General features: G+C 41.6%; 2 protein-coding genes across 3 annotated transcripts; one reads left to right on the forward strand and one right to left on the reverse strand.

Annotated features, from left to right (window-relative positions):
- Positions 1–586: 586 nt before the first annotated feature.
- Positions 587–9,979, reverse strand: hcn5 (hyperpolarization activated cyclic nucleotide-gated potassium channel 5). Its single transcript, XM_070838419.1, has 10 exons — positions 9,795–9,979; positions 8,426–8,612; positions 7,769–7,873; positions 7,446–7,583; positions 4,658–4,819; positions 4,402–4,495; positions 3,652–3,779; positions 2,811–2,957; positions 1,904–2,141; positions 587–759 (listed from the first exon to the last, which is right to left on the reverse strand). Exons 1-10 carry the CDS (start codon positions 9,977–9,979, stop codon positions 587–589), a joined length of 1,557 nt encoding a protein of 518 aa, XP_070694520.1.
- An 8,831-nt stretch (positions 9,980–18,810) lies between these two features.
- On the forward strand, positions 18,811–21,510 carry cox17 (cytochrome c oxidase copper chaperone COX17). Of its 2 annotated transcripts, none has more exons than XM_070838487.1 (4): positions 18,811–18,914; positions 19,886–20,011; positions 20,092–20,195; positions 21,322–21,510. In XM_070838487.1, exons 2-3 carry the CDS (start codon positions 19,893–19,895, stop codon positions 20,174–20,176), a joined length of 204 nt encoding a protein of 67 aa, XP_070694588.1. In that variant the 5' UTR covers positions 18,811–18,914; positions 19,886–19,892; the 3' UTR covers positions 20,177–20,195; positions 21,322–21,510. The 2 variants fall into 2 exon arrangements, with proteins under 2 accessions (XP_070694588.1, XP_070694587.1); XM_070838486.1 differs by having other exon boundaries at positions 18,833–18,914; positions 19,881–20,011.
- The last annotated feature ends 2,412 nt before the right edge of the window (positions 21,511–23,922 follow it).

The following is a 23,922-nucleotide window of genomic DNA, read 5'->3' on the forward strand; positions in this document are numbered from 1 at the left end:
GAAACACCATGCAATAGAGGGTTAGCAAATGTTGGCATATGGTCAGTGAAGATGGTGAACATTACACCTGCCAAACCGTCTGCACTCAAACTGCTCTGAGATCTGACATCTAAATGATTATTTGGAGTTAAAAACTGAATAATGATAATGATCCTTAACTGCAGAGGTAAATCAAGTAGATCAAGACCCAAGTTGTATGAAACCAGAATTTCTCTTTAAGGTTTGCCGAATCCTTCTTGCTTAGTCATGAAGATATGCGTTGGCTTTCCAAACATGAACGCTAAATTGCAACGAGGAAGCAGAGGTCAAGCGTTTGACCCGTTAAAGTCTTTGTTTATTGCTGATAACTGCAGGATCTGGAGACGGAATAATTCCCAGTTATAATGTGAATAGTTTAAAACTTCCCATCTCATCAGTGAGAAAGTGTCCGACTGTTGTGCACATGAGGAACCAGCCGCGGCCTTACAGTCCATCACATACTCACATAAGACGTCCTGGGCAGAGCTGGAACATCTGTGTCTCTATAAGTGTTTCCTGTACTTGTCAAACAGTAAAACAGTCCAAGCGCTGGACTGTTTTTTTGGTCTTACACGAGTTCGCCGTCAGAGCTGAGCTGAACCATCTTTTCCAAGTCCTTCCTGACATCTGGGAAGTCCTCCAGCGCATCCAGAAGGTCGTCATAGGACAGAGAGAAGCACTGGCAGTCGGTCAGAGCCCTCACTGTGGCCAGATGTTTGCCTTTGGTCAGCACGCACGTCTCTGTTGTGCACACAGAGGGAACCACAAAAGCATAGTTAATGAGCGAGTAAACCCTAATGACGGGGATGAGATCTGACACTTAATCCTAAATTAAATAACCAGACTCAGCTGAGTTGTTTTGGGAAGCCTGCTTAGCTCGAAACGCCGCTGACGTTTGCTGCCAAAACGATTAGGACCTGTTCCCTCTTAAGGCCCGAGAATTAAATAAATCCCCCAAATTGGAAAAGACTGATTCATTCGCTTTGGTTTGACTGTGATTTTTTAAAATTTTTATCTTTATTTTTAAAAGCTTCCTGCTCACCTTTGCAAACAAGAAGCATCCAGTATTTGTTTGATGTGAAAAAACAATGAATGCTGAGCAAAAACGCACTAAATCTGCAAAACACCCACCAAAAATGATCAGTTTCCTCCATTTCATTGTGGAAAGATTATCAAAATTATATTTAATGTGAACTAATGAACACACAAAATGTCCCAGTTGCTTAAAATATATATATTTTTTACTTTCTTTACCCACCTTTAAAACCTTCTCTAACATACACAAACGGTTTAAATGGATAATCAATAATAATAATCTCTCTGAGAGATTTTTATCCCAGCGCAACGGAGGGGAATTTAATTTTGTTAGCTGGAAGCATCATCCCTGTGACTGTCAATGAACCACAGAAGAAGAAGCCGTTTCTCTCCTTAAAGTAGTTCCTGTGAAAAAGCCGTGAAAAGTGAATCAGTAACTGTCAGTAAATTTACAGATTCTCTGAATGGAGTTTGGTGTGATTCCCTTTGGAGAGAAAATGCTCCCAAACCCACTATAAATATAAATTTGTGTAATCTAATGTACCCAAATGTGTTTAATAACACAATGAAAGCTAAATCATCGCCTCTGCTCATTCATCACGTTCGTTATGTAAGAGTTAAACAGCGCTGATGTGTACTCACTGTACTTTTGCTTTAGGTTATGCAGATGTTACTAATAGTTGTTTCTTTTTAATTAAGCTAAAAATTGGCTTTTGTCTTGGTTTGTTTGTACTTTCCTAGAGGCATAAACAATCTGCTTTTTGGGTAATTGGGCTGAGAGCTTTATGAGAAAAGTTGTAAAACATATTTTGTTTTGTAATTTTCTCTGTAAAAAGTGTATCTGACTCGCCTCCAAAAAAGTCTCCGTCACACAGCTCCCTCTCGTAGGAGTCGGTCTCCATGAGGACCTGGCCGTGGTCGACGAAGAACATGCGGTCCCCCGGGACGTTCTGCCGGATGATGGCGTCTCCCTCCAGAAAGACCTCGTACTCCAGTTTGAGGAGGACGGAGTTGATGAAGTTTTCATCTCTGTTCTGAAACATTGGCACCTTTCTCAGCAGCCGGCTGCACATCACCACCAGGATTTGCTGAAAATAATATTTACAAGTATATTATGTCAGATGCTCTTTGGGCATCAGCAGTCAACAGCTCTACTTGCACCCGGGTGTGAATAGTGAATGTGTATTTTTACACCCAGGTGGATGTTGGGAAGAGGATATTTTGTGTTTAATGTACCCTGCCTTCTCCATCACCTTTTCCTAAACCTAACCGAGTAGTTTTGGCGCCTAAACTTAACCAAACTGTGACAGAAATCTGAAATGTCAACTAAGTTTACACATAAATTAATATAACTTACTGATGTCACACAGGATTTAAACCATTCAGCCAGCACATCCACATTAATCTGAAGAGTTGTTTTTATACTTCATGAACCAAAATACTATATTACAACTAGATTTTTACTGTATTACAGTTGTCTTGTATTGTCCTGTTGAGTTCTGTGTTTTTAAAATACAGGCTGCGTATTTGTTGTTGAGTTTTATGCATTTTAAAATGTAAATGTATATATTTTTCTCATCCAGGTATCGGGCACTGAACGCGACATACTCGTCTCAATACAAACAAACATGGCATAAATAAATAAAGAAGAAAATATAAGATTATTATGAATATTGCCCCCTGTAAGATGAACAAAGCCCCAAAGGAAGACCAACTCACTGACTCTCAGTGCGACAGATGGACTGATGAAGTCGTACCTCTTTGAGCGCCGACGACACCGTGTCTATGACGTCCTTCTCGTGAAACCACTTCCCCCCATAGCGCGCCTGGTAGTAGTTGTTGATCCGAAGCTGCAGCTCTGGTGGGAGCTTCATGAAGGCCATGTAGTGCTCCAGACGGCTCATCTGGGGAAAGTCACCGTGTTTTCAGGACCCATCATGTGATACAGAACACACGACCTCACAGTGACACCTCTTACGTCATTGTGTCGATTATAGTTTCAATATAATTGTCAGTAATATCTGCATAAATTTAAGTAATTTATCAATAACATTTCTCTTTGAAATGGCTTATTTACCTGTTCCAGATTATATAAGGTAATATATATATCTATAGATATAGGTATAAATCATTTGTCATCATTTTTTTATTAAATTGGTTGCCAGAAATTGTTTTTTTGGGAAACTCTGGGTCAGCTCATCTTAACTAAATAACTTGTTTTTCTAAACTTCAGTGGTGTCATACAGAGAAAGAAATGATGCATTCACTGTTGCTTCCTGTCTGCCCACAGCTGCAGTTGCAAAAAATTATCATTAATAATAAGGATCAATATATGGAACAAAATTATTTAGCATTGAGGAGGCAACTGTGTAGGAATTACACTCACTGGGACCTGATTATTTGATTAAATAAGTGATGAAATATCTTAAATAAAAAGAAATTAACCTAATATCATAAGAAAAATATACATTTCTCTCATTGAATTAGATTAAAGCAACTCAAATATGTTAAAATAACATAGAGCTTGATGTAAAACCAACGCCAACTCATTGTTTATGGGTTAGATGTATTTTCTGATCCAGTGTCACCCATGAGCACCTTGCTCTTGTACTCCTTGGCCGCGGGGTCAATGTTGGCGATCATGGTTGTGGTGTTGGCCACAAGGACGGTGTACATCAGACAGCCGGACACCATGCTGACCATGACGATCCACATTTCCACATAATCTGGAGAACAAGACACGACACCACAGCATTTTTTTTTTTTTTTTTTAAAGAATGTTGATTTGCATCTATTGGGACCAAATAGCCTTTGATCAATAACCAGCTGTTTACACCTGATTACACCCGTCATGCAGTATAAAAAACAATTACTTCCTATTCAGGTTAGTGTAGATGTGTGTAAATGTGGTGACAGGAGAACAGGATTTAATCCTGTTTGAGACCAACAGGAAATTACTTAAATTTCAGTTTTCAGTTGCAGGCTGGTTAGGTTTAGGTATCAAAACTACTTGGTTAGGTTTAGGGAAAGATGATGGTTTTGGGTTGAAATAATAACTAAAAAAACACAAAATATACCCTTTCCATCATACATCCAATGGGTGCAAATGCTGTTGTTGACTGGCTCCGAGGTGAAAATGTGAAAATTTTAATGCCAAATAAGTTTTCACATTATAAGGAATTTGCTTTGGTGTATTTGCGCATAATCAAGAAACATAGGAATCAAATATAAAAGTATAAAAGAAACATTTACAAAACAGGACATGAGAAAAGAAAAAATACTAAAAAAACGTACACTGCAGTATTGAAGTACTAGATAAGCAGAGAAAAGAAAATCTATAATTCTCACTTGTTGGTGCGTCCATTGAACCGTAAGAGAGAGCGATCATCTGGGAAAGAGCTCGGAAAACTCCCCAGGAGTACTTCACGATCACTGTGGCGTTCTGGAAGAAGGTTTTTCATCATTAGTGAAGCTTTTTTGTAGATCTGAAGCTTCACATGAATTCAAACAACAGTTCACTGGGGGTACATGTGGTACAGATGGGTTTTTAAATACAGCCCTTCACACAGCCTCTGGTCTGACGTTTAGTCAACTTAAGCCTCACCATGAGGTTTTCCTTGCGGACCCAGCAGTCGGAGGGAAACTCCTCCAGCATGGGGACAAAGTACTGGATGCAGCCGTTCCAGTGACACAGCAGGAAAATCATCATGAACAGAGACAAGATGCGGAAGAACAGACGGACCACCTCCAGGTTTGCATTTGACACCTGTCAGGGAGAAATGACAAGACAACCTTTGACTGTGACTGCGACGATATTGATATATTAAGATGTCCTCCCCCAGGCACTGTACACTGTACCAGCACACTGGTGCATCAACAATATCTAAATATCTCCAATGTTTAGGACAGTTCATACGTTTTCTCTCTGGTTAAGTTACAATAAACCAACTCCTACCAGGATGTTTGAATAGAAATTAGACAGAGCTACATTATTGTGCAGACCCAGGGTCCCTATTTAAACTACCTGTTTGCACTTTAAAAGATCATTCTGGTTTATTACAACTCTGTAAGTGGTGTGAATATAGCGCCCTTCCCTTCTAGCTGCTTATCGTGAGTCACCACCATTATTTTCCACCTGTTTTAATTAATAATCACCCTGTTGAAGCAGTAGAGGAGTTTAAATATTTAGGCACCTCTTTTGATTGCAGTTTAAGTTTAACAGCCATCACAGGATACTATAAAAAAAAAGCGTTTGGATCTAATCAGGAAATTAGATTGACCTGACAGAAGCTAGAGCATTTTAGAGACTGCTCACTGGAGTCTTGTTGAACAGAGACATGGATGAAAAAATTACTGGGAAAGGACAAAAACAACTGGGACGTTTAAATAAATCACAGGTGGAACAAAAAGCCAGTCAGATTGTGTCTGATCCTGTTCTTCAATTTTCTAAGGAATTCACCAAACTTAGAGCTGATGTAGCAACCATAAAAGTCCTTCAAACCAAACACAACAACTTTATTAAATTCATAAACAGCACTGACACTGGAACCATGTCCATCATTTATCTGTATTTTGATTCATTGTGACCAACCTGTGAGGCTGAAGACAAATGTCCACATTGTGGGTGATAAAGATGATCATAATTAGTATTATTATCATTATTATTATCATAGCTTTGTCTGATTAGCTGCGATAATGATTAGTTGCTTACAAAGTAATCGCTGAGATCTAGAAGCACGGTGGCATCACTGCAATAATGACGGGGCAGGAAACATGAGCGGTCAGACGATCTGACAGGCTGTAAACAAGCCAACAGTTTAGCCTGATTATCTAAACCATGTGTTTCTAGATCTAATTAACTTTGTGAGTACCAAGCACCTTGTTGTTATTATCGAAAGGAATGAGGACCACAACTTTGGAGAAAACTCATCCTTTCCTGATCTAACCTAACCTAACCTAACCTAATCCAACAGCCAAATGCATATAAGTAACCTAACTACCACAACATACAAGACAGAGAAGCTTAACTTATTAGCCAAGCAAACATGAACACCTCCAAAACTCCCCTGATGCACATTAATACAACACCCTTAACGCCAGCTTTAAGGACTAATGAGGCTCTCTGTGGAGAACTTTCCTAAATAACACAGCCTAACATCAAACTTTCATCTACGTGACAGCAACATTTGGCTGATCCTAATGTGAAGTTACAGGCTGTAGTAAAACTGCAGCGAATGTGCCTCTGAAGGTTATGTGGCATCTTCTGGCCTAACAAGATCGCAACCTTGGAATTACACAGAAAAGCAAAAACTAAAAACACAAGAGCATCATTCCCGAGATAGGAACATGTGATTCGATGATTCGAATTCCTGGGGATTCTAGAATCCTTGATTCTTGGATTCTAGAATCCCCGAGAATCAAGAATTCTAGAATTCTTGATTCTCGGGGATTCTAGAATCCTTGATTCTTGGGGATTCTAGAATCCTTGATTCTTGGGGATTCTAGAATCCTTGATTCTCGGGGATTCTAGAATCCTTGATTCTCTGGGATTCCAGAATGCTTAATTAATCCTTCATTGTGAATTCTTGAATCGTGTCTCTCCAAATGAAAGAGTTTGGTTTTGACCTGCTCTGTAGGAAAAGATGTTTGTTATGAATTGCCACCACATAAATAAAGTTTGATTGATTGATTGATTTCAAAGGCAGGTCACATCTCAAAGGTGCAGAGATTAATTTAACGTGGGGGGAGGAAAGGAGGAAAAGGAAAGATGCAGGAGCTCACTGTGGCCTTAAAGTACTTCCCACAGGAAACGAAGGGGATTAGTTACTGTAAGTTAAAAGATTTATGTGTGTGTGAAATTATTAAATCAGTGAGCATACACAACATTTATTTCAATTTTCCAAAGTGAGAGGGTCTAGTGACCTCCACTAAACCAAACACACAATGGAAAACATTGATTTCAGCCACTGGTAGCCAATAAAAGGTTTGGAATTGCCCACAAATTCAAGACAACATACATTATGCGTCATCATGATTTGTTCCAAGTAGTGTCACAATATACTGGTATTGAAAATGAAATGTTGACATTGCCAGGATACATTGTGAGAGAGAGAGATCAACAGGGACATCATCAGCATACGTTTGAGGCGTCTTATCCTCAGTTGTGGTTGGATGTGCAATTAGAAAAAGGCAAACTCTGTTAAAACCCTGACCATTTGTGGCCACTGTTGACTGTGGAGCAATGTGCTGGCTCTTGTTTTACAAATGACATTGTAAGAGTTCAAAGTCAGATTTGTCATCGGAGACAGGCGTGGTAAGGTATCTGCAGGTAGGAGAAAGGTTGATTGAATTTCAAAGGGGAGCTTTGAAGACTGTCTGGCGTTTGAACTTACTTTCTCCACTTCGTTGAAGAACCTGACCAGTCTGGACACCCGAGCCAGTCTGATCAAGCTGAGGATCCGCACAAACATCAGTATCCTCATCATCTTGTTGGTCTTGGAGGGGTTGTCATCGTTGTGGTATTGCAAGTCCTGAGATAATAAAGGTGCTGAATTATCAATGGGATATTTCTTGTTCATTCTTTAATTCATATCTTATCATAATTAAATCATCTTATGTGTTTATTTCCCTTGTAAAGCACCTTCTTGCTACGTAAGTTTCTAATTATAAACCTTGAAAAACTGAAGTGCATAATAATTATAATTTTAATCATTACCGCAAACAGCAGAATGTAGCCGATTGGGAAAGCAGCGATGACGTCCGGTATGAACCACGACCTCAGGTAGCTGACTCGGATCTGCTTGATGTCCAGAATAGCTTCCTGGGAAAGAGAGCGGAGCAGCAGGCTGAGCAGATGGATGGAGATGCTGCGCTGCACGTGCCGTCACGTCATGTATAATTGAACACTCCAACTGAACCAATATTTTGAGAGTTTGTTCAAAATTAAGGGAGACGGCGGTGCTGGGTAAGATTAGCAGTGAGCTCAAAGAAAATCCACATTCGTTTGACAGCGTCGTCAAATTGTTGCAGAGGCACAAACATGAATATTTTAAACGGGCAGGAACAGACGGAGAATTAGTCTGGCAAAACCAGATGCTTGTGCCGTCCAATGTAAACATGCTCAGTCTGCGCAATACTTAATTGGAAATGTTATACCTCTCATTTATCCCAAACATCATAATCCCTGTTATAAAATCAAACAGCAGGTGCCAATTTAGCCCTCGTCCAGGAGCTTGGGGGGGGGGGTTGTTAATCTAGCCTTTCGTGTATTGAGTGGATTACAGATGGGGCAGAGATAGATTGTACGTGCTTGTCTGCGCAGGGATTATAGTTTTCCAGATTGTGTCTGAAAATAGAGTACAGCCACTCTCACCTCGCCGTCCTCTGCTATGATGCCCATACGGAAATTCAGAGCCACGTCTATGAGGAAGAGTGTGTCTGAAAACACGTTAAATCCCTCCCACACCATCCCGCTGTTTCCGTCCAGAAACGCTATCTCCATGGGAATCCCAATCAGGTTCAGGAACGTGATGGCCATCATGCACATGATGTAGTAGCTCCTGTAGGGGAAAAAAAACAAACATATGTGAGCCCGTGTTTGAGTAAGCCTTAGATCTCATTTTCCATGTAGGTTTGTAGTGGAAACTCTCAGTTCATCTGCCAGAAGGACTCATTAGACTGTAATGCTGCAGCCGGTAAGCCAAGCTGATTTATGCACACTAAATACTCCGATACTGTAACTGCACATCTTCTCAGCCAGGGTTCGATTGCCGGGCTCAAATGACTCTGCTCTCTGATCCCAATTGATTCGTTCCCTCTCTGTTTTCACCTCTGATCACCTTACAGTCTAATAATAATAATAATTATTATTATAATAATTATAATACTGCATTGACAAAAGCAAAACCAGCCCCCCGTGAAAACATTCGATTCCAGTCCGTCAGTATGATCTTAACCATCACTTCGTTTTTAATTGTTCTTTCATTTTTAATGAAGCGAAAGTCATTTTTAATTTGTCTTTCATCATTAACCTGTAGTTGTTCTTTTAAGTTACGTGTTTTGCCGTGTTGCTTCCCGGCTCTTTACAAATTTATTCTAACTGTACTGTGTTTCTTTTCCTTTTCACATTTACAACTTTCAAAGAAGTGCAGCACAAATCATTATCACGATCAATTATTGCATTGTTGACTTGTGCTTAATACTAATTATCAATGAAATACAAACGTAATATGGAGAGGGGTCGCAAATAATAGTAATATAATAATATCTAAAGACAGTATATATAGTTATTTTCATCATTGATTGATCTGCTGAGCATTTCCTCAATTGTTCGATGGATCATTTAATCTATAAAATCTAAAAAATTCAAAATGCTCAGCACAGTCTCTTAATACTCAATGTGACGTCACCAAGATGCTTGTTTTCCCTAAATAACCCAAAACCTAAAAAATATTCAGGTTACAGCAGAAAAACACACAAAAAAACAAGCAAATCTGCCAAAACTGAGAAACTGATGCTAGAACATTTATTTTTCTGGTTATTAAAATAGTTGCAGATTATTTTTCTTTTTACTTTTCTTGCGTTTTTCTTCAACTCATCAATTCATTGTTTTAAATACAAAAAACAGAATACTTTAATCATCTGTATTGAACTGCAGGGACTGACAGAAAGTACAGAACTTTTACAGAAGCTGCGGGGTCTCGGCGCAGGACTGGCCTGAATCTATCAGATATATTAAATACCTCATGAGGCTGAACGGGTGGATGACAAAGACTCCGCTCTGGAGCTGTCGCATGCACTCTTTCTCCACGGCCATCTCGCTGCCGTACACGTACAGGGACTGCCTGTTCAGCTGCGGCAGGAGCAGGGCTCTCCATCCACAGGTGGCCGTGGTGCATCCCGCAGCGGGACCTTTCAGTTTCTCCATGACCCGACCTCTCTCGTTCCCCTCCGATCAGCCGAACGCGCAGGCCATCCTCCCTCTGCCGCCGCCGCCGCCGCTGCTGCTGCCTCTGCTGCTGCTGCTGCTGCTGCTTCTCTCCAGGACAAGTGGAGTCTGACTCTACCAGTCCTGACCTCCCCTCTTGGTCACAAGGTAATTTTCCATCAAGGCTCCCAACCTCAGGGCTTATTGAAGCTGTGTGGAGCAGGGCGAGAGGATACCCGCCTTTCTCCTCCCTCCTTTTCTCCCTCCCTCCCTCCCTCTCCGTCTGCCTCTCTCTATTTCTGCCCCCACCCTACCCCTCCACCTCTTTTCTTTTTCTCCCAGCTCATCAACTATTCAGTATCTGTGTCTCATCCCCACATGAATCAAGCCGTGTCAAGAGGGTAAGGTCCAGCTCACATTAATACTGAAGACAATGGCATGTGTGTGAGAGTGTGTGTGTGTGCGTGAGAGTGTGTGTGTGTGTGTGTGTGTGGGTGGAGGGGATCACAGTTATTGTCATGTGAACCAGACATCTGCCAGCGTGTGCGAGGACAAGTTCAGTCTGGGCCGTCTCTACCAGGGATGTAATTAAACACTGTACTGTGTCACCTGATGCTGTACATATGCTGGCAGCTCTGAGCCAGCTCCTCTGTTGTTTGTTTGCACATTTCAACATCGCAAAAAAGAAAACAAAACAGGAGCTGAAATAAATCATTTTCAAGGATTGCAAAGTAGAAGATCGGGGCAGTTGTTATTGAAGAGGATTCTTTTTTAACTTTTCTTGAAACGTGGGAGGAACTGGAGCAAAGTTTGAAAAATGAAAAGCAGAAATGATATTACAGGATGATGCAGCAGCAGCCAGCAGCAGCAGCAGCAGCAGCAGCACAGTGGGATTAACAGAGGGGTCACGTCAGTGGATAAGGTGAATTAGTGGCAGTTTAGTGCATGAGATGTGCCTAATAATGTGAGGGACATTTTAAGAGATTATTATAGTTGAGGAGAGAGATACAGCAAACAGTAAAAGTGGTTCCATGGAGGAAATAAGCCAATGTTTTCCCATTTATATATAGATCAAATCCACTGGAGCGGTGACGTCTGAGGTCGAACGCAGGCTTTCAGGCTGATGTTTGCTGCCCCGGGAACGGATGTTTTAGAAAACACTGGGATCAACGTCGGGTGACGCTGCAATATGATCCAGTAATTTATATCTATGTTTAGGATTTAAAGCCAACAACATGCCATGCAACGGCCTGAATTAAGCAGGACTTAATCTCTTCCTTGTCTGTTTGATGTTTGTGTGTTTTATTTCTGTTTTAACTATGAAAATAACTGAAGTTCATGTCCCCGACTGGTTGGTTTTATCTCTATCAAACTGTCTCGGCCAAGGCTTCCTTTGTAGAAAGAGATTTTAACTTTGAAGTCTGTCATTTAAATGTTCCTCATGTGCCCACGTTGGTGTTTTTGCTTATTGTGACATAATTTCTGAGTATTTTCAGATGCTTCATGTCCCTAAAATCTGTCCAACCACAGCTAAAAAGGTTACATAAGTCAATAAACCAGAATCAGTGAGAAAAGGCTTCAGACTGGGCCATTTGGAAAAACAAAACAAAAAATAAAATAATATCTGACATGTTGATCCAGAACAACAGTGGATGTAGAAACAGAAACTAAAGATCTGTGAACCCTCCAGAAGAGATCTGATCTGTTTCAGGTTCTACTTTCTGAGCGAGGCTCATTTTTATGAGCAGAGAGCGACGGAGATCTGATAGAACAGAAAGATTTCCCCAGAGCCTCCATTGGTGTTTCTGCTTACTGTGCTCATGGAGGCTCCATAGACCTCCACTACACACTATAGACCTCCACTACACACTAACACACTGACTAACTAGCACACACACACACACTATAGACCTCCACTACACACTGACACACTGACTAACTAACACACACACACTATAGACCTCCACTACACACTGACACACTGACTAACTAGCACACACACACACACACACACTATAGACCTCCACTACACACTAACACACTGACTAACTAGCACACACACACTATAGACCTCCACTACACACTGACACACTGACTAACTAGCACACACACACACACTATAGACCTCCACTACACACTAACACACTGACTAAGTAGCACACACACACACTATAGACCTCCACTACACACTGACACACTGACTAACTAACACACACACACTATAGACCTCCACTACACACTGACACACTGACTAACTAACACACACACACACTATAGACCTCCACTACACACTAACACACTGACTAACTAGCACACACACACACACTATAGACCTCCACTACACACTAACACACTGACTAACTAACACACACTCACTATAGACCTCCACTAACTTTTTTACACTACACACTGAGGATCTTCTTCCACGTCAAAAAAAGAGCGTTGTGAAAACCGATGATCATTTTTCATCCTAAAACATTTATTTAAATGTTTTCAATAAAACTGATCTATTGTCCAGTTTTTTAAAACTCTGGTTCAAACTGTTTTGTTTACTGAAGTAGAAATTAAGCATTAGTTAGTTGAATATTTAGCAAGTTAGTTGATGAGTTTGTCAGACAACTTTAGTTGTTATGGTTATTTTATAATCACTAATTAATGATTAAATTGAATAATCTTTAGTGGATTTCTGACCCACTTGCCCGACTGAGAAAGTAAAAATAAATAAATAAATAAAGGTGACGATGAACGCTGATGTGATATCTCTCTGCTCCAACAGAGGACAACACTTATTAAAATTTACTATGAGACAATATTAATTCACTGAGCGCTCACAGTGCTGCTTTCCAAAATGCTGCTGAAGGCTTTGTGCACACAGGAGGTGGAGGAAGAGGAGGAGGAGGAGGAGGAGGAGGAGGAGGAGGTGGCAGACCCTGCACCTGAAACAATGACAGACTTCAGGTAAAATTCAGAGTGAATTAAATGCATTTCAATGGCACTTCTAGACTGCTACAGTGCATCACATGGACTGTAATCCTGCGGAAAGCACAGCGAAGACTGCAGCAAAGTGTGTTTCAGACGGAGGTGCATATCTATCACACGGTGCAGGGCAAACAAACATTATGCTTACTTGCTCATTTATCTAGCACACAGCTGGCCCTCAAACTAGAATAAGTGACTCACTGCTCCTGCTTACGCACTGCTTTCCAGTGCTGACGCAGTGTGGACCCAGCAGACATGTGAAAACACACATACCTTCAGCATGGTGGCAGAGAAAACGAACATTTTTTTAATATATATATATATTTATATATATATTACAAAACTCTCAAGCCGCTGTGGTTTATATTCTATCCAGCAGCGACTAGAATCAGCACAGAATGTGATATAAATAGCAGAGTGTGTGGGAAAGGCAGCAATAAGTCATTTTCAGCTCATATAGTTCCTTATCTTTTTAATTTAAAAGCCTTGTACGTGCACACATAACAGTTTTGTTATTTTACAAGGAGACAAAACAGTGTAGTGCTGAGACAGCTGGTTGATTCATTGATTAGTCAATACTCAACAACAATTCCATCCATCCATTCATTTTCTATACCGCTTATCCGTCAGGGGAGCTGGAGCCTATCCCAGCTGACTTCGGGCGAGAGGCGGGGTTCACCCTGGACTGGTCACCAGCCAATCACAGGGCCACATACAGAGACAGAGACAGACAACCACTCACTCTCACTCTCACACCTACGGGCAATTTAGAGTTACCAATTAACCTAATGTGCTTGTCTTTGGATTGTGGGAGGAAGCTGGAGAACCCGGAGAGAACCCACGCTAGCATGGGGAGAACATGCAGACTCCACACTCTTGCTGTGAGGCAACAGTGCTAACCACAGCACCACCCTGCTGCCCAACAACAATTTTAATAATAAATTAACTATTTATGGAGCAAAAGTGTAAAACTTTTTCAGGTTTCAGCTTCTCAAATGTTTGCTTTTTCTATTTTATATCATCGTAAACTGAATTTCTTTGGGAAATTCTGATAATTTGTCATTTTCTAGACTTACGGAGGAGTTAGTCAGCACTGAAAATAATTTAAATTAAATTTGTGATTTGGGCTGCAGCCACGTTAAAGTGGCCTTTTAAAGCCATAACAACATAATTCTTAGAATAAAAGCCACATTTCTAATAATGGCCAAATAAAAGCCTCAAATATATAAAGTGCTGCCAGTTAAGCATAATGTATATTTCTACTGTTTAAATTTTAAAACATCCACAGTGTAAACATGCTATTTTCAACACTTGTGTGAGGGGAAATGTCTTTTTGGTGGAAATGCTAACAACAGACAGACACTGTTTCTTTAAAAGCTGCTGTCACATAATTAAAACGTGTAACATTTCCCTCTAAAACGTAGTGGAGCAGATGTATTAAGTGATATAAAGTGGAAATACTCAACTCTCTTGAGTAAACGTACCAAAGTATCCAAACTTTTTCAAGAAATTAAAGGTTCCCTCGGTCAGCCGAAGCACCGCCATGGTAGCCGAGCGAGCTACAGTGAATAAAGAGAGAGAGAGAGAGAGAGAGAGAGAGAGAGGCGTTCATGAATCATAGAAATGTTATTTTCTGATTGTGTCACGACGGTTATGTCCTGAAGCACAAATACACGCATCCGAACCTCCACACAACCCCGCGGGAAGGTGTCACATTGCCGTATATTATGTTTGAATGTAGTCAAGGTGAAGCTTCATCCTGTGGGGTCTCTGCTGTGTGTGTGTGTGTGTGTGTGTGTGTGATAGCGATATAACCTGGTCCCTCAGTTTTTACAGGGTCCCGACCTCACACAGTGCACGCTGTGACCCCATAGACGGTATAAAAGAAGGTTTACGCTCCGAGCACAGCAAAATGATGTGAAAATAAGGTCAAACGGGGAGAAGGGAGCAGGGTCTCTGGAGATAAACACACCACCACACACCACCTAAGTGATGATTGGGAGGGAGTATATTTATATGAGTGTTATCTGTGCTGTGTGTTTTTAGGACAATCCTTCTCATTCTGCCTTTTAAAACGGTGGCTGCACCAGTCCTCCTCCAAAGCTCCTCAACTTTTGAATCCTGGACTTTCTGAGGGGTAAAATAAAGCTCCTGTAGCTAAATGTTTGCTCGGCTGCCTCTAACACAGACTGGCGTAGTATTGGTAAAGATCCTCTACAACTAAAGATGGTGCATTACAGGCCGTGTCATGGATCTGCCTCGTTGTGAACGTCGCATGGATGGAGGTAATCTATCGTTACACATCAACTAACTATGACCTGTACTGAGCAACAGCTGTTTTAATACAGTTCAGACTTTAGCTCAGTGAAGGTAGTTAGTTGTTCCACAAAATAAAAGTTTAATACTGAATAATGAATGTACATATCCTTTGTGTCTTGTGTTCTACTTTTCTTTTTTGCACTGAATAGAACTGCACACATCCTGTGCAATGACAATTAAAGATTCTGATTCTGAATCTGAACAGAAACGACTGTCGGTCTGTTGCTGTAGTTAGCGTACATGCTAACAGCTTTGGATAAGCTGGTGGGGAACATTTAGCTGGAAAACACACTGAACACAAGCATCAAGGTCTACACAGAGAACAGAGCTCGTTCTGGACAGGACATTTCAGACTGCCGGGGGACTCCCATGATGCACTGGGCTCCTCTATTCTCTCTCCTCCTCTTCCTCTCCATCATCATGTCTCATGTCAGCCTAATGTCTGCCTCTAACTTGATATCTTCCCCGGAGCCTTTCTGTGCTTTCTCATCCCTCAGGTTCCTGTGGATCCTGTGGATCCTGGTCCTGGTCCTGGTCCTGGTCCTGCTGATGTGGTTCTCTGGTTCATGAATCACTGCTGAGGATCGTCAGACACTCGTCATGTTTTTCAATAATATCATACTGCTGATCTGTTATTCACACTCCTGTTAGTGCTGAAGACACTGTTAGTACACTGGTGCTGTCTGTGTTGTCTCTCTGTCTCTCCCTCTCTCTGTCTGTCTCTTTCTCTGTGTCTCTCCCTCTCTCTGTGTCTCCCTCTCTGTGTCTCTCTCTCTCTCTCCCCCCCTCTCTCTGTCTCTCCCTCTCTCTGTGTCTCTCTCTCCCTCTCTCTCTCTCCCCCTCTCTCTCTCTCTGTGTCTCTCCCTCTCTCTCTCCCCCCCTCTCTCTGTCTCTCCCTCTCTCTGTCTGTCTCTTTCTCTGTCTCTCCCCCTCTCTCTGTCTCTCTCTCTCTCTGTGTCTCTCCCTCTCTCCCTCTCTCTCTCTCTCTCTGTCTGTCTCTCTCTCTCTGTCTCTCCCTCTCTCTCTCTCCCCCTCTCTCTGTCTGTCTCCCTCTCTCTCTCTCTGTCTCTCTCCCTCTCTCTGTGTCTCTCCCTCTCTCTCCCTCTCTCTCTCTCCCTCTCTCTCTGTCTGTCTCTCTCTCTCTGTCTCTCCCTCTCTCTGTCTCTCTCTCTGTGTCTCTCCCTCTCTCTCTCTGTCTCTCTCTGTCTCTCCCTCTCTCTCTCTCTCTCTCTGTCTCTCTCTGTCTCTCTCTCTCTCTCTCTCTCTCTCCCCCTCTCTCTCTGTCTGTCTCTCCCTCTCTCTGTCTGTCTCTCTCTCTCTGTCTCTCCCTCTCTCTCTCTCCCTCTCTCTGTGTCTCTCCCTCTCCCCCTCTCTCTCCCTCTCTCTGTCTGTCTCTCTCTCTCCCTCTCTCTCCCTCTCTCTGTCTGTCTCTCTCTCTCTGTCTCTCTCTCTCCCTCTCTCAGTCTCTCTCTCTCTCTTCCTCTCTCTGTCTCTCTCTCCCTCTCTCTGTCTCTCTCTCTCTCTCTTCCTCTCTCTGTCTCTCTCTCCCTCTCTCTGTCTCTCTCTCTCTCTCTCCCTCTCTCAGTCTCTCTCTCTCTCCCTCTCTCTGTCTCTCTCTGTGTCTCTCTCTCTCAGTCTCTCTCTCTTCCTCTCTCTGTCTCTCTCTCCCTCTCTCTGTCTCTCTCTGTGTGTCTCTCTCTCAGTCTCTCTCTCTTCCTCTCTCTGTCTCTCTCTCCGTCTCTCCCTCTCTGTCTCTCTCTCTCTCTCTCTCTGTGTCTGTCCCTCTCTCTCCCTCTCTCAGTCTCTCTCTCTCTCTTCCTCTCTCTCCCTCTCTCTGTCTCTCTCTCTCCCTCTCTCTGTGTCTCTCTCTCTCTCCCTCTCTCTGTCTCTCTCTCTCCCTCTCTCTGTGTCTCTCTCTCTCTCCCTCTCTCAGTCTCTCTCTGTCTCTCTCTCTCTCCCTCTCTCAGTCTCTCTCTGTCTCTCTGTGTCTCTCTCTCTCTGTCTCTCTGTGTCTCTCTCTCTCAGTCTCTCTCTCTTCCTCTCTCTGTCTCTCTCTCTGTCAGTCTCTCTCTGTGTCTCTCCCTCTCTCTCTCTCTCCTACAGAAGCCGCCCACATTGATCCTGGTTCTGTTCCAGGTTTCTTCCTGTTAAAGGGGAGTTCTTCCTCCACTGTTTCCTAATATAATATCTGATGCTGCTCATGTGGGGATTCTTGAATCCTTCATGTTGAATTCCTGACTCGTTGGGTCTCTCTTTAATTAAAGAGTTTGGTCCAGACCTGCTCTTCATGTAAAGCGTCTTGAGATAACGCTGTTGTGAATTGGTGCTACATAAATAAAGATTGATTGATTGATTGATTGATTTCATACTTCACGGCTCAAGTGCAGAACTCCTGGGAAGTCCTCATTTCCTCATTCGAGAAAAGAATAACGTCAGTTTTTTCTCGTGGCCCCAGAATACAATGGCTGCAGCCACCCCTTAATCTAGTGCGGTATATAACAAAGAAACTACGTGAGGGTAAGGTGCTGCTGAAGATACCTGCCCCACACAGCAGGTGGTCAGAAACCAGGTCTCAGTGTCTCACACAGAGTTCATTTCCTCTCTAAAATCCATGTTAGTGTCTCAGTGTTCAGAAGATCTGCCTCCAATATTCACTTTGGTGACTTTGGGGCCAAAGAATCGTCTCCCGTCGGACCGAACAGCCTCAGGACCAGCCGCTGGTCTCCTACAAGGGGCGGGGCCGAGGACACACCACCTGACACAGGTACAGGAAGTGACTCTGAGGTGGAGCGTCTCTCCTCTAAACCGTCTCTGGTGTTGGGAAGCTTCACTGTAAATCCTTCTGAGGCCCAACAGCAAAGTGAGTGAGGTAATCTGGCAGTTTAAAAAAGGTTTATCTGAATTTCTAAGCTACGATATATGAATAATGGTGCGGCAGTGGCAGCAACTTCATCATTTTAGAACAGCAGAATGATGGATTTTCATTGTATTAATTTTTCATGGGTCAGGATAGAAGCATCAGAAACACTGCGGCTGATATATTCATTTTTTCTGTAAGGCAAAGGTGACTGAAATGACGTTACTGCTGGTAGCGTTTTAAAAAGTTAGTTACGTACAGTAAATAACTTATAATACAACGTCCCTTACACTCTTAAAGTTTTAAAATATATATAAAATTAACTCAGGTAAACCCTTAATAAATGCTTTCATTGTTATGTTAATTTCTGTTTATTTATCAGAATTTATTTCTACATATATCTGATACTAAATTTCAGTCCTTTTTTGTTTGTTTTCGAGGCAAAAAATAAACTTTTACCTACAAAAAAACACATTTTATCTTGTCTAGAAAACGTAAATATGTAAATATGAACGTAAGAACGTGACTGTACCTTCACAGGTGCTGCAGTGTCTCCTTTTGTCAGGATCAGGTGCTCAGTTTCCTCCACAGGTGTGTGCCTTCCGCCTCTTCCCGCCTTTATCACAGAGCACTACATATCCCAGAAGGCTCAGCTGACGTCTCTCTCACCACGTGACTTCGAGCACGTAAAAGCCGGAGCACGTCAGCTCGTCCTCACCGTGTTGCTTTCATTTTGAAGGTGAAGCCGACGCCAGTTTTGTGTCTCCGGCCTGCACACAGGTGAGTTACATAACAAGGATTACCTGCAGCGTTTGTCAGCAGGTGTTTAAAGCAGCGCGGCGCCTTTTCTGTTGATTTAATCTGCTCTTTTATCTGCCGTGACGGCGTTAATGTCGCTGTTAGCCGCTGTTAGCTAACTTTGCTAGCCGCCGTCAACGTTATGCAATGCCTCCAAAGTGTTAGCTAAAGCTAGCTAACCACAACACGGCCGAGCACGTGTGCACCTTCAGGAGGTTTTCCTTCACTTTCACATCATGGAGAAGCAAATATTTAAAAAGTTATACTGCCACAGACCGTGTAGTGTCATTTGAAGCTAGCATGTAGCAGCTAATGTGGTTTGTGATGCAACAGGAGTTAGACTGACACTTATATCCGCTCATTTACTGACAAATATCAGTAATTTAGCACCAATCTGTTTGTCACACATCACATTTACCTTAAACCCAAGCAGATCTCTTTAAAACTGTTTTTGTAATTATCTCATTCATTTTTTAGTCTTAAAACAAATGATATCAAACCTTCCTGTCTCTCATTTGAGAGTTTGCTGCTTCTTTCTAATCTGGGTTATAGGCTGACTATGATGGTTTGAAAGAGTTTAGCAGCAGTTATGATCTCAAAGCATCATTCAAAACCAACCAAGTGATGGTTCATCAGCTTTTAAATTGCTCAAAGCTGCAGCTTTTCAACTCGAGGCTGAAATCAGTGTCTGACATTAATGATTTAACCGCTTGTTTAATCTTCAGTAGTGGATTCAGTTGAGTGTTAACACCACGATGAATTCTCCAAGGCTTTTTCAGACACGCTGACAGGTCGTCTTAATAATAGCTCAGGACAGAAGTGGGCTGATCAACTCCAGTAACTGGAAATATCTGTGAATGGATGAGTTTTTACTCTGGGGAGTGAAAATCTAACATAGTTTGCTACTGAAGTAAAACATCACTTATTTCTTATGTGATTTTTCTGTAGTTCAGCTAGAAGATGTCGACCCTGTCAGCTGCCAGCATTGAAGCTCCTGCTGTGACAGGAGGCGCTGAGGAGAAGAAGCCACTGAAACCATGCTGTGCTTGTCCAGAGACTAAGAAAGTCAGGGACGCTTGGTGAGTGCCTTACCAGGAAAGATTAAAACACCCATCTTGTTAAATGAAAATACTTACTGATGGGCCTTTTTCCCCTCCAGCATCATTGAGAAGGGAGAGGAAAACTGCACAGGCCTAATCGAGGCGCATAAAGATTGCATGAGGGCACTCGGCTTCAAGATCTAACCACTCCCTTTTGTATGTGGTAAGTATCAAATCCAGACGTCCCATCAGCTGCTGCTGGTTCATCAGTGTTGGTCACAAGCTGAACTACCAGATTAAAGCACCGGCGTGCTCAAGTGAAATCAGAAAAGTAGTTTATAACAAACATGTCGGTGCTGAGTTGCTTGTCGGCCTTCAAAATTAGCTGTCGGGTCTAAAACTGATCTTGGTCTGAGTGAAGTGACTGCTTTGGGTGTGGCACTGAGATTAATGGAGGCGTAGGAACACACTTGGCAGTAAACGCTGCAATTAAAGAGCATTTTAACTTTTTAAATCCTACTTTTAGTGTTTGTAGGTTAAATTTGGTGTCAAACATTAATCTGACCTTCAGTTTGTGTGAAATTTACTGAAACTAAATTGTCCAGTTTCCCCCTGAACACGCACAGTAAATGCCTCGATTGGTGAATTAAAAGATGCAGTTTGTTTGCAGTAACTTTCCTCTGAGACCTCATTTAAACTGAATTATAGTTGCTGCTCATGTCACTGGCTGCCTGCTGAATCAAAGCTGGAAACGAGAGCTTTAACATTCCTCGTGCACTGGTGACGCGCTGCCGAGTTGACGAGCCACTTCCAAATGTGCTCTGACAACCTGAGTCCCAGCTTGAATTGAGTCACTCTGGTGTGTAAATGAGCATCTGCCCCCGCGGTGAACCATGTAAATGCCTCAACTTGATTTAAATTAACTCTAAATATTTGCACAAATTGACATTTTGTGTTCATGTTTATTTTTTTTGCCCCTCTTGCTGGGTCACTTGGCTATTCTGATTTTGTGCACCAACTTTAGTATCAAAGTAAAAACCTGCAACAAGAGGCTGATAGAGTGTGTGTGTGTGTGTGTGAGGGTGGAGCGAGTGTGTTCACACGACACACGGAACATGACTGAAACCATGTGGCTCAGTTCACATTACAGCGGATCAAATGACCCGTCTGGCAAAGGACAAATCTTCATTCAATAGCCTGAAACAGAAATATGAACCTGCTGTAAGGTTTTTGTGTTTTACAGTTCAAAGCCAGGACTCTGCCTTCCGCTCTGATGTTGGGTCTTAAGATGTAAAGTGTTTGCTCTTTGGTTCCTATAGGAAATGCTAATTCTTCTTCCTCTTCTGCAGTGTGTTGCTGTGCGAGTAGACCCTGGATATTTGCTGCTTTCCCCTCTTATTTATTCCTCCACTGGAAGGGAACTCTGGTGATCGTCTGGGACATGTGTTTTTCTTTTTTTTTTATTTTTAAGTCTGCAGAATTTGAAAAAAATGTGAATAAATCAGTCTGAATTTGAATAAAAGTCCTATGCAATAAGACTCGCTGTTGGGAGTTTGTCATTATTTTTGTTGTAGCCCAAATGCACTGATGCGTAGGAATTATTCATGTGTTCATCTTAAGGTTCTGTATCGTGGGTCCGTTCTGTGTGTGGATGGTTGCTCGCCACAGTTGCTGCCCCTGGTATGTGCTTGGGCTTAAAAATAACTCCTGCCCCTGCAAAGTCAATACTTGGCATATCTGCATTCTTCCTCTGTAGTGTGTCACTCACACTGAAGCGAGCCAGTGGACGTCTAGTTCAACAGCTTAACATTTACTGTTTAACAAATACAGGTTTTGATGCTGATGCTACATGTTTTTAGGAAGAGGTCGTCCATATGGGAGCTGCATATTAATGTTTATATGATCAATATTCAACCACAACAGTTCACTGTGACCTTCACATCTCAAGACAAATGTTGCAGCAACAATTTAAAATCTCAACTCACTGACTGGTGCAGATTCTGCTAAACAATAGCTAAGTGGCTTAATCTGCCCCTTTTAACAGGAGCATCAGTTTGATCATGATCAGATATCACTATAGGGTTTATGGCAAGCTGGTATGCAGCTGGATATAGAAGTACTTTATTGATCCCAGACTGGGAAATTGTATACGAGTCCTTTCTGTAGCACCGGTCACTGCTGATAGTTACTGTAAACTGTTCCATTTTTATCAGCTTGGTGCAAATACCTTCAGAAGCTTTAAGTCTATTGAGACTATTCAGACTTTTACTGTAACTTCCAGTGAATGAAAACATGAACACCATGTGAATATCTGATGTATGCAGTGATAATTTTAAAACATGAATCTGAGCTTATATTCCAGTTTCAGGTTGTTTATGTTACTTGTTATTAATGATGATGAAGGTTTAAATGATTGTGTCATGCCAGTCGGCCTCGGGGAACACCCTGAATGACATCACATCCATCATGAATAAACAGCAGATCACATAAATACATATTCAGAGTTGAGGCCGTTCGTTCCTGGAACAAAAACTAATGAATCAGTGAAAGCTGTGATTGTAAACTAAAAGAAAAATCAACATAAAGACTTAATTAAAGAGTGAATCTTGCCCTTATTTTGCTTTTGTGACAAAGTTAGTGTTGATGTGTTACACAGAATATTTCATGATTTAACGCAGCAGATCATTAAATTAAGCTAATTATTATTTAATAAGAAGGAAATGTGTGTCACCTTAAATCTGCCAACTTCAGTCGTTTCATGAAGAACACCAGCTCTCATATCGATATGTTAAACATGTCATGTGTTCTATTTTTAGGATTTTAATTTGCTTTAATTTCATGTGAAGCACTTGATGCATGTAATAGAATGAAAGGTGCTGTAAAAAATAAATACAGAATAAATAAATACAGACTTGTGGATGTCTTTAGTCTGGTTTATTCAGGCTTTTACATGCAGGAGGATCCTCTGACAGAGCACAGTGAAGGTGGAGGGTTCACATTGAGTTTAAGAGTTCAGGAAAAGTTTCCCAGAAGAATAAAGACACGATAGAAAAGTAAATTGTACATTGAACTTTCCACCACAGAGGAAGATAGTCATCATTTTGCTTCTACTCTAACTAACACATAGCACCATTAAACTTACACTGGGACAATCATTGTTTGTGTTACAAGTTTTCTAAAGTTTGAGAAATGTTTAATTATGCAAATGAGGCACCGTCTAACTAAATGTGCACTAGATATTTCCTGAGCAGAAATCTGAACGTTGGATAAAAGCAGGTTCAAAATTCTTGTTTCATTTTGTTGATATATCAGAGCCAAAGCTTTTCACAGAGGAAATGTTGGATGGACTTTTTTTTAAATCACTCCATAAATCAGAAAATCCTGTCAACAGACATGTTTTCAGACTCTGATATATGATCAAACCCGTCTGTGGAAACCTTCAGAACACAGAGAGGAATAAAACTTTAAGAAACGGCCTTTAAACAAATGAATTTAGGAGAAGACGCAAACAGACAAGGTGAAATAAAATAAACACCTAAAGGTGTATTTTGTACGACAGCATGAAAAAAGGATGTTTTTCATGACAACATGTATTCTGTTAAGATATTATGGTCTGTAATTTAACAAATAATAATAATAATAATACTGAAACTTTGAGATTGAGGCGAGGCGTCGCTGTGAGCAGTGAGTCCTCGAGGCTCAGAGGACAGACGGAGGCGGCGGCGGGTGTTTATACCTGAAATCTGACCTGCGCTGTCATCCTACTTATTTCAGTGTCTCTAAATATGCACCGGCTCAGGGCCGAGCTGCTCTCCTGGAAGTAAACTGGCCCCATGTGAAGTTTTGGTGATGGAAGAACTGCAGAGGAGCTTTTTTTTTGTCTTTCTTCTGCCTGTGTGACACTCAGAGATATTAGTTAGAGTCCCTCTCCTCCCTCCCGTTTCCTGCCT

Source organism: Pempheris klunzingeri, chromosome 10 (genome assembly GCF_042242105.1).
Source record: "Pempheris klunzingeri isolate RE-2024b chromosome 10, fPemKlu1.hap1, whole genome shotgun sequence".
In the NCBI taxonomy this organism is placed as follows: Eukaryota; Metazoa; Chordata; class Actinopteri; order Acropomatiformes; family Pempheridae; genus Pempheris; species Pempheris klunzingeri.